This window comes from Python bivittatus, unplaced genomic scaffold (genome assembly GCF_059951505.1).
Source record: "Python bivittatus isolate LINGU-HERP-01145 unplaced genomic scaffold, Pbiv_v1 ctg000590_np1212, whole genome shotgun sequence".
Classification (NCBI taxonomy): Eukaryota; Metazoa; Chordata; class Lepidosauria; order Squamata; family Pythonidae; genus Python; species Python bivittatus.
Genome location: NW_028277086.1, coordinates 20,567,506 through 20,578,329, shown reverse-complemented (window position 1 = coordinate 20,578,329; position 10,824 = coordinate 20,567,506). Strand labels below are relative to the sequence as shown.

The following is a 10,824-nucleotide window of genomic DNA, read 5'->3' as shown; positions in this document are numbered from 1 at the left end:
CCTCTCAAAGGAAAGGCAGGATTTAAATGCAATAAATAATACAGTTTGACTTCAACAATTGTCTCTTTATACTTCGTTTAACACCTTCCCGCTGGGGAAGACGTTTTGTTTCCATTGCTTATGCCCTAATTTAAAATAGGAAAGTGTTCCAACCGGCGATTCGCTTTTCCCGTTTTTTTTACGGGAAATTGAGATGCTTTGCTGCTTCCTAATTACTCCCTGTCGTCTCTTTCTCCTCCTCTGCAATGCGCTACACTGGAGATGGTCCTCCGGACGCGAGGACCTGGCGGGGATCCTTCTTTGTGCAAGAGCCAGCCAGCCAGCCGGCCGGCCCGGCCCGCACTCTCCAGCAGGCCCGGGAGGCGACGCGTCTGGAACGGAGGACGCTCGAGGTGGAAAAGACGAGGCCGCCTCCCCACGCCTGGCCTTGCTCCAAACGACCCCCACTAGCGGGAGAGGCCAACCTGTGGCGGGATGGCGAGCCGGGGAGCCCCGCCGCGCCCCCAAGTGGCCGGTTTTCTGGCCCGCCGGGAAGGCGGGACCGCTGGAGAGACGGAGAGGGGAACCGCATCGCCGCCCGCCGCCACGCGGACCCCTCTCCTGTCTCGCCCAGATTAAGGTGGCGGGAGAGAGCTGCTTTCGCCGCCTTCTTTGCCCCCGGCTGGCTCCCCGCAGCCCCAGCTAGCCGCGTGGAGGCGCGCCGCTGACGGGGGAGCCAGCGGCGCATTCCTGGGCGCCCCCCAGGGAGAACTGGCGCTCCTCGGCCGTGAAAGCCTCGTCTGTGCGGCTGCGGCTGGCGGAACACTGCCCGATTCATCTGCGCTCGCCGGCGCGGCGGGCAGCCGTTCCCCGGTTCCCAGCCGCCACCAATCGCCGACCATGAAACTCTCGGCCGCCGCGCCGCGCTCCCCAGCCGCGCTCTCCGCTGCGCTGTTGATTTCGCTCCTGCTGCTGGCGGCCGCTTCGCCGCCCGGGACTTCGACGGAGACGCAGAAAGGGAAACAAAAGGCGCTTCGTCAGCGGGAGGTGGTGGACGTGGTGAGTGGACGGCGGGCAGGCGGGCGCGCGGGCGGTCAGGCGGCGCTGGGGCCAGAGGGAGCCCGCGCGCCCGGGAGCGCTTTGCGCCTCCCTCCCGCGGCCAGCGCGCGCTTAGGAAATGCGGGGGCAGATCCGCCCCTCTGCGCGAAGGGACGGGGGCAGCTTCTTTTCCGTTTTGCAGATATAAGGATAAATAGGCACATTCTCGAAAGAAATAAACGTCCTAAATGCGGCATCCTGCCTAGGTAGCCTTTTCCTCCGACGTACTGCTTTGTTACCTGCAGGGATTGCTCTACTGTGTTGATTCTAATAACAATAGTACAGGTATGATGATTTCAATTAAAAATAAAGCTGATAAAGATAAAGCAAAGGAAAAGTGGAAGGGAGGAAACAAGACGAAAAGCAGATGGATGCACTGGTTCTTCCTATATTTTATGCTTTACTAGCCTCAGCTTTGAAATCAAGCCCGCGTACCATTTTGCTTAGCATGGCTGACACCAGGGAACCTCCTTCCTGTGCAAAAATGTCTTTAGGCAGAGTTGAATGAGGTTTGCTTCTCTTAAACTTGGTCTCAGTTTTCCCTCTTCTTAGTATGCCAAATAAGGAAACCCATCTTATTCCCAAAAGTTCAGGTTTGCTTATTTGGCATACGAAACAGAGTCTGGCTGAAATGGGAGTTGGGATACCAACCGTCGAAGGGTTAGGAAAGATGGCTGGGTCATCTGCTGTGGCAGGACTCAGAGGATGAGTAACCTAGTTGGTTTCTTCCCTTCTTGGTGATTTACTGAGTTGAACATTTAAGGAGATTAGTGGCTTCCTGAAACATTCTTTCTCACTGAAGGCATTCCTTTGTAAGCTGGAGGAATCATTATATTTAGTCTTGGGAACTATGTCTTTCATCATCACTGTACCTTCTTCCCAGAGTGCTGGGAGAGAGGAATTTACTTGTGTGAGAAACTCCTTATGTGAAAGCAAAATGCACTGGAATTCAAACAGACCTCAGCTATATAGTGTATTTGTAGAGATGAGTGTCTGCAGAGCAGTGTTTCTCAACCTTGGCAGCTTGAAGATGTGTAGACTTCAACTCCCAGAATTCCCCAGCCAGCCATTCCGGCTGGGGAATTCTGGAAGTTGAAGTCCACACATCTTCAAGTTGCCAAGGTTGAGAAACACTGCTGTAGAGACTTCAAGTTGAGCTTGACTTCTGGTTTCATAGACACATCCATTAAATCCAAGAATTTCTTTTCAGTTTCCCCATCTAGCCTACAACCCTACTGTTTTCTAGTAGTCTCCTTTCCAAATACTAACCAGGTCTGACCCTGCTCAGTTTTTCAGGGTCAGCCCAGGTGAACAGAGATTCTGTTACCTGCTCAGGGACAGCTAAACTGAGTTGGCAGTTTATGCATAAAAGTAAGATCAAATGGAGGATATGCACTATTGTAAAGAATTGTGCCAGATTTTGAGTTTACTGAATAACGGTTTAATCTGAAGAAAAGGTATAAAGCCTTCAGGGCATTTTTTTCAAACTGTGCCCGCCAGGGTGCAATTCCCAGCCAGCAAAGCCTTTGGAAGTTGCCGTCCAGACTCTTCTGAAGGGCTCCATCTTGGGGAAGGCTGGTTTAATGCACTGTAGCTGGAGAGAAATTATTTGGTTCAGAAATGGACTTTTAATCTCATTTGTTTATGAAGACCTCATACCTAATTCTTCTTCCCTCCCTCCCTCCCTCCCTCCCTCCCATCTACTCACCAACCAGCTTTTTGTCTGCCTCAACCTTTGAAGTTAAGCATGGCCGGCTAAGGATGGAAATGTGGGTTTCCTCAGCCATGGTTTGATATTCTAGTCAGTACTGCCACAGGAATGCCTTGCACCCTTTGAATGAGCCAGACACTTTAAAGAATGGCTGTTTCAAGCTTCTCATACAATCTTCTTACTGACTACCTCAGAAATGTAAATAATACTACTTTCTTTTCCTCACATTTCTTGAAATAGCATTTTGCTTTCAAGATGCTGTTCCCCTGGGTTTACTGGCACTGGCAACTGTAGTAGAAAACTGGTTAATTCTGTTCTCCCTTCTTAAGGCAGGGCTTGGAAGAAATAACCTATTATTATACATTCTGCCCTGTTTTTTTTGGCCACCACTAAGTCTATACTATTTTGGCCACCACTAAGTCTATACTATTTCTGAGCAGAGTTTGTCAAAAAGTGAAACAACAGAGCATGAAGAAAATGCTTTTTAGATTGCTTTCTCATTTAAACGAAACAACAAAACTAAATCAAGAAAATACAGAAGTATAAAAATCAAACTAAAAACCTACAATCATCAAATAAACTCCTTTAAAGTATATGCAATTAAAGTTAAGAGCATTTGAGCACAAAATGTATTTCTAGAGCTTATTATAATTTGGAATAGAGAAAAACAGAATGAGAGTCATGGTCTCTGAGAAATACAGTATTTGTATTTTGCTATACAATTTATATATTCATTAACAGCATTGGTACCCTAGTCCTGTCCTCAAATTCACAGCACAGAAAGACAAGACAACAGGGAGGGAAAACGAAAGCAAGATAACTCAAGCACTAGTTCCGAATGTTTCTGGTTGCTTTAACAATCATATCTCTGATGGAAATTGATTGCTCAGGGAGACAATTCTCAGAGCAGAGGATCTTGTTATTCCTCCCCAGAAGGGAGTTGATCTCAGTGGCCTTTATAAGAGGGGAGAAGCTAATTTCAAGCGGATGTGGCAGATTCTTGCTGCTTACTTCTCTTCTTCCTCGGTGGGTGATTGATTCCAAAATCCCCTTGAGGAAATAAAAGCCCCCTCTACCACCTCCAAGCCAGGTGGTCAAGCAACAGCAAGAGGAGATAAATATTGGAAATTCACCACTTCTGATGGGCCAGAACAAGAGTTGCACATCTATACATGTCCATAAGGAAGACCCTTTTGCAGGATGGAGGAAAGCAGAATTCAGATTTGCTCTGCATGTGTTATACCAATGGAGTAAACCCCACTGACAGGTGACAGCACCTGGGCCAACCTGTTCTGAGGTTGGAAGATAATTATGGTTGGATATCTGACCAGATTAATGTTTTGGTGGAAGGCTAATTAAAAAAAAAAGAAAAAACAGGATTGTAGGCTAGACTGGGAAGTTGAAAAACCACTTCTGCACGTTGCCGAGATAACACATGGATGTGTCCATGAAATCACCAGTAATTGAGATTGATGTGAGGTTATCTTTTTCTTTTTAACTTACATCCATTTGATTCACTGAGAAAAATTTTGAAGTAGAAATGTCTCGGATTGTACTGTTAGAGGCTAAAAGAGTAACAGAACTGATTCAGACTTCAGCTTCTTGGAGAACTGAATTCATGCTATCTGGATCTCTCTGTCCAACTAAAGCTGATTTTGTAGGGTGCTTCAATGACTAGCCCTTTGGATAATTATGGAAGTATTTCCTCTCCCACTGGATAAAGTACTGACAGACACGTCTTCACTATAGTGGCAAGGTCAGTTCCCTACACACTGGACAAAGATTTCAAGTTGTTTTAAAAATGCAAACATAAACCAAATTAGCTATACATGTATGACATTAGCATCTATATTCACTTGAAATTATGACTATTTTTCCCTACTTGGGAGAGTCATTTTCAATTTGCTGAACATGGAAACATATGAGTTTTTTATTTCCTGTCTGATCTACCATTTTTGAGGAGGGTATTGTTCTCTTCATCTTAAGCTTAGGTAAATGTAGTAATACCTATGTGTTGCCAAAATATCTCTTTGCTTCTCAGTATAATGGGATGTGTATGCAAGGACCTATTGGTATGCCTGGAAGGGATGGAAACCCTGGAATCAACGGAATCCCTGGAACTCCGGGTATCCCTGGCAGAGATGGGCTTAAAGGAGAAAAAGGAGAATGTATGAGAGAGAGCTTTGAGGAATCCTGGACACCTAATTATAAGCAGTGCTCATGGAGCGCCCTGAACTATGGCATAGACCTTGGAAAAATTGCAGTAAGTAAGCACGATTACAGCACAATATGTAGGCAACCAAGATATGGTGAGGAGTCTGTTCCATATTGCTTTTGCTTGACTAATCATCTGTTCACAGCTAGAGGCTCTGTAGTATCCCATTTTGGCCAAGGTAGATAGCCCGAAGCCATGTGTGGTTCCAGACCATCTCTGGAGTTGGCAGAGACACTATGTTTGCCCTGTTTTTTAGGTTTTAGGAAGGGATAAAGTTGAGAGTCAAAATGGATGTTTGATGTTTCAATCATAAGATTGAAGCTCTGTCCCGTTTTACATCCATGTGATGCATAGAGCACAAGCAAGGCTTTGATCACACAGTTATGGCCACCATTTTGACCCCCTGTAGATGCCCTGGGGTGCCTTAAGCATTGCAAAAACTGCAGGCACCCACTTCACTCTTTGAAACCCCCAACTCCTCAAATCTGAGCATTTTCGCCATTTGGGGGATGTTTTAAGGGATACAGTGGGTATTTGCAAGGCATAAGTTACTTTTGTTGCCCCTTAAACCACTTTACTATCATTGGCCAAGCTCCCATATAGCCAAGGTGGACCCTCAAATGAAACTTACTACTGGTGGAAAACCAGTAATTCATAGATTTAAATAAGTATTTTGTATTAGGATTTAGCCAGGAGACACTCCAGCATGATTACAGTCAAGTTGTCTATCTAACCCTATATGGCAACATGAAGGAAGTAACCATTTTAATGTGTTAATAGCAGATCTTAAATGCTTTTATTCAAAATTGGCAGCCAGTTTTTGCAGCTTCAGAATTATCGATCAGTACATGAAAGCCATTCGTAATAGGAAGGCGTTTAAAACAAACCTTATACTATGAAACATTTTCATGAAAAGTATCTGTGATTACTGACCCTTATGTTTGGACCAGAGCTTAGTAGCTGAATGCATATTTTGCATTAAAAAGTTCCTGGCATTTCCAGATAGGGGCTGAAAAAGATTCCTGACTGAAACTAAAAATACTTTCTACCAGTCATTTTGATCTAGACAGACCCATTGACTGGGTCTGCACATTAAGCCATAATGTGGCTTGTTTGGCTTTGGCCTAGTCTGGGATTCAGCCACTGAAGTTTGTAAACTTGGCTTAGGTGTGAACTCAGCCAACAAATTCAGCAAATTTATTCAACAAATGGTTACACAACCTGTGACTGTACTTTCATAGATACGCACAACATAAAGAAGCTCCTAAGTCAGAAAGCTTATTGCAAGAAACGATGCATGGTCTGCTTCACTTTGGGTAAATTGTTTTATATAAAAAAAAGAATATCTTAATTACAAGTATTGCTCATTGGAACAATTTGTTCGTCCTTACAATTTGGCACTTTTTTTTCCAATCGCGTTTCTTATCAGAAACTGGTCTTTATGAAGGTATCTAGCATATCTTGGGGTTACAGCTATTGCAGAACAGCAGTTGGTTAGGAGAACTGTATTTTTTACAAAGTTTCACTTGTTCTTTCCTCATAGGAATGTACATTCACCAAGATGCGCACCAACAGTGCTTTAAGAGTTCTTTTCAGTGGATCACTTCGACTTAAATGCAGAAATGCCTGTTGTCAGCGCTGGTATTTTACTTTTAATGGGGCTGAATGCTCTGGACCACTTCCTATTGAAGCTATAATATATTTAGATCAAGGAAGCCCAGAATTAAATTCTACTATTAATATACACCGCACTTCTTCAGGTATGTACTAAGGCCATATCATAAAAATAAGGATTTCATGCTAAAGAGCCTGCTCTTTTGTGAAATGATGAACAGATTAGGAATGAAATCATTCATAGCAAGTAAAATTTTGGTGACAAGATAATAAATTGATACAGCTCAATATTCTTTTCAGATGCTAAATACTGATTTTAAGTTTAGATGGTCCTCTCCAGTCTTAAAACATTTAACTCAGGTGCTATGAAGCAGATATACACAATGCTAACTATGTCTGAATTCTCACAAAACACTGGACCACAAACTAGCTCATCATATTTTGGCCTGGGGTTTTGTACAAACTAAATTCAACTTGTTAAGTTATGGTTCCGTATGCCGTGTAAATCCAGAAAATTGGGTGAGTACATGGTTAATCGTAGATAAAAGTCACGTAAACTCAGCCAATGATGTAAACAGTCTTTCTCTTGCAGTGCTACTTCAACAGAGAGAAATCCCGAGTAAGAACAACTTCCAAAAGAAATAATTTAAATAATTAAATAAAACTTCATTTATTTAATTTTTATTAAAAAGGCAATGAAATTTTATGGTATTAATGGCTGTTTATTTTCCTAAAAAAAAACCTCGAAGAAAACAGTGCAATTTCTGTCTCAATCATATTTATTCTTACAAATACTCCAGGCTAATGTGCAAAATACATTTTAAAGTGAGAACATGTATGGAACTTGAGATGGAGGGGGAAGGGAGATTCAAGAGAACTTTTTCTTGCTGTTGGGCCCAAATTTCTCATTTAACTCACAGGAACACTGGAAAGCAACAGAAAGGGTGTGACATCAGGTTCCACCATTCCCCTTTGGCTGGCAAGTGAGGTGATCCTGTGGGGACCAGCCTTGCTTCTTCCTTTCAAGAGTTCAATTGTTGCATCCTTGCCAGCCAAAGACTATAATTGCCGATTGCTTCTACCAATGCTGAATACCGTTATTTTGCAATGGATTATGGGTGAAACCAATGTATTTTATATTTTAAACAGTGGAAGGATTATGTGAAGGAATCAATGCTGGATTGGTGGATGTTGCTGTTTGGGTTGGTACTTGCTCGGATTACCCAAGAGGAGATGCGTCAACGGGATGGAACTCAGTGTCTCGCATAATTATAGAGGAACTGCCAAAATAGAGCTTTCAGCATCTTCTTGCTGTTCCCAGAACAATGTTTGGGACCTTATGTAACCTCTTCCAGTTTCATTTTTGTACATGGAAATAAACATTGGATTATAGCGCACAAGCCTGTTTATAGAAATAAGGTAAAATCTGTTTTGAGCCATGTTTGACTTCAGATAACTTCATAGATAGGTCTGCGCAGTTTTTGCCAGCTACACAGAAGTGATTTATTTCCAGGATGTTTTCGGACTTCCTGGGATTTCCTTGATGGTCTGTGCTAACCAAGCCTGGACCTGCTTAGCTTCCGAATCCAGAGGAGGTCGGCCTGGTGTTGGCCTCTGCTGAAGTCTTACAGAAATACCAGTAACCAATTAATGTTCCATTTTTTAATTCTATGTATCCTTAACATTTTGGAATATAGATCCTGAAGGAGGAATCTATATTAATGCTTACTTTTCTATCAATTTTATATATCCTTGCATTTGTTAAAAAAAAAAACCTATATGAATAGCTAATGTAATTTTATAAAAAAATATAAACAAAAAGCTTTATTCAAGTGTATCTGCTCCATATCCCCAAGTATGGTTTGTTTTCTAATCTTCAAGTTCCTATTGAAAAGAAAGAGAAAACTAATTTTCTTGATATATGAAACAATAAAATAAATGACCTGAAAAAAAATGACCTGGTGCAAATTATTGCAATTGTAATACAGTAACTGAATTATAATTTCATTCCAAAAAAACAAAAAACCCCCCCCCCAAAAAAAAAAACACTGTATCAGTTTCTAGTAGCTGGCCAGTTTAGAGTATCTGAGCATACATAGCTTATTTAGAGCAATTTCCCTGTCCGGTTTAATTAAGCAAACCCATATCATCATTATACAGGGTACAGCTGTCATCTTGATGTATTATATATATGTAGAAGTTCTGCCAGGCATGGTGGAACATATATGCAATTTTTTATTCAAATAAAAATGTAAGAGCAAGTCAATGTACAAATGTGAATCATTATATAAAACATAATGGTAGAATGTACAAATGAACATGATTTTTAAATCTATGTACACCATCTTTACATACAGTTTAATCTCTATAGGATACTGCAAATATGAACAAAAGATAAGCTTCCTGAACAGAATTAATTTCTGAAGTACTTACAAGGACATAGAGTAATTTTTCTAGGGAACTTTCAAACCCAACCATGCTAGCCCTAGCTGTTTGCTGGCTAAGTTTAGAGACATTACTACACCTTGTTCTTATTTGAATGACTTGTTATCTGATATGTACAAAACCCTCCAAAATTAAGATTACATGGAAATCCATGTATAAGACATTTTGTATGTTTATAATTCTTTGCAAATTTGTTGAGTTTTACTATTTTAAAAAAACAAAAATTTAAAAATAAAGTCAACATATGCCATCTTAGAAAAGATATAGTATTTCTGTAGTAGTATAGCTTATGTTCTTTTTGTAATTTTTATTAGATAGGAAAGGAAAAAGTAATTTTCTTAACCACTTATGTTTCAGTAATTTAAATGTGAAATGTAGATTTTGTTCCTTTTGAAAACTCTCACTACAACTCGTTGAAGTTCTCCACAATTTCAAGAGAAACCTGATTACACCAAAGAGGAAGGAAAACAGTGTGTTCATTCACATTTTTAAAAACCTTGGCCATAAATGTAATTAACTTCTGATTCCTTTTTGAGAGGAAATCTGAATGTTTATGATGATAAATAATTGCCTAATTTATTTTGTACACATCCTCCATGTGCCGTTAAAAAGTTTATAATGGTTTTAATAATTTATTTATATTATATACGATGAGTGATGTTTTTCTAATCCAAACCACACTACTAAACACTATGACAATACAGTGCTGACTAAAACATGCCTAATCTCCCTAACTTGAAAAGTGACAAAAATTGTTCTGGCAATTTTTTGTTACAGCAAGTAGAAAAGATTTTATGTGTGAAAACTTCCTGATTTTTTTCAAAGGCTAAACTTACTTGTTTTATTATGGATTACGGTGCTTGATATGTGCTACTTTAAGTAACACAGACTCACAGAAAGATGGGTTACAAATATTTTGATAAATATTATATAGGAAAGCCTACAATCCTATGCAGACTTAAAAACTCAGTGGCAGTTCTTTGTGAGTAAACACAGATACAGTTAATGTCAGTGTGATTAGACATTCAGCAACTGCTATTACTCCTTGCCCTGCCTAAGTTAGATTGGGGGAAGTAGGTAGGGCAGGGTAGCAGGAGCAGTGATATGTGGGGTGGACAAATCACTCTGTGTGGGCAGAGGTCAAAAAAAGAGAAAAGTCTACACTTTGGGAAGAGAGACAAAATATAAATCAAACAGCAATACAATTGGAGCGATGACAAAAGTGGTAATGGGTACTTTTTACCTGCCAGGGCTTGTTATGCTATTTATTCATTCCAATCTCATATAATTTATGCTTAAGTATAAATATTGATTTAACTATGCCAGCATAGACCTTTAGTTTTAGCCCCAGTTTCATAGCAATCAGAACTCACATGATAGGCTTGCTTATCAAGCAAAATACTATTACAGGTAGTCATTGCTTAATGACCACAATCAGTTGTTAAGTGGTGTGGTCATTAACGGAGACATCATGTGAGTGTGACTTGCAATTTTACTGCCAGGTTCTCCATTGACTCTGGTTGTTGGAAGCCAGCTGTGAAGCACACGAATAGCGATCACATGACCACAGGATGTTGCAAGCGTAAGTGCAAGGACTGGTCACAAAGCTACTTTTTCAGTGCTGTTGCAATTTCAAATGGTTGCTAAACAGGGCAGTTGTTAAGTGAGGACTATCTGTATATCTGGCCCTGTTCATTATTTTTTAAATTCATATTAAGCCTTGTTAACTAAGGAATGAAAGGAAAACTGAATTCACTGAGGG

General features: G+C 40.8%; 1 protein-coding gene across 1 annotated transcript; it reads left to right on the top strand.

Annotated features, from left to right (window-relative positions):
* The first annotated feature begins 535 nt into the window (after positions 1-535).
* CTHRC1 (collagen triple helix repeat containing 1) lies at positions 536-9,690 on the top strand. Its single transcript, XM_088149061.1, has 4 exons — positions 536-1,038; positions 4,830-5,051; positions 6,547-6,763; positions 7,767-9,690. The coding sequence occupies exons 1-4, from the start codon at positions 880-882 to the stop codon at positions 7,907-7,909; spliced, it is 741 nt and encodes a 246-aa protein (XP_088005187.1). The 5' UTR covers positions 536-879; the 3' UTR covers positions 7,910-9,690.
* Positions 9,691-10,824: the final 1,134 nt, after the last annotated feature.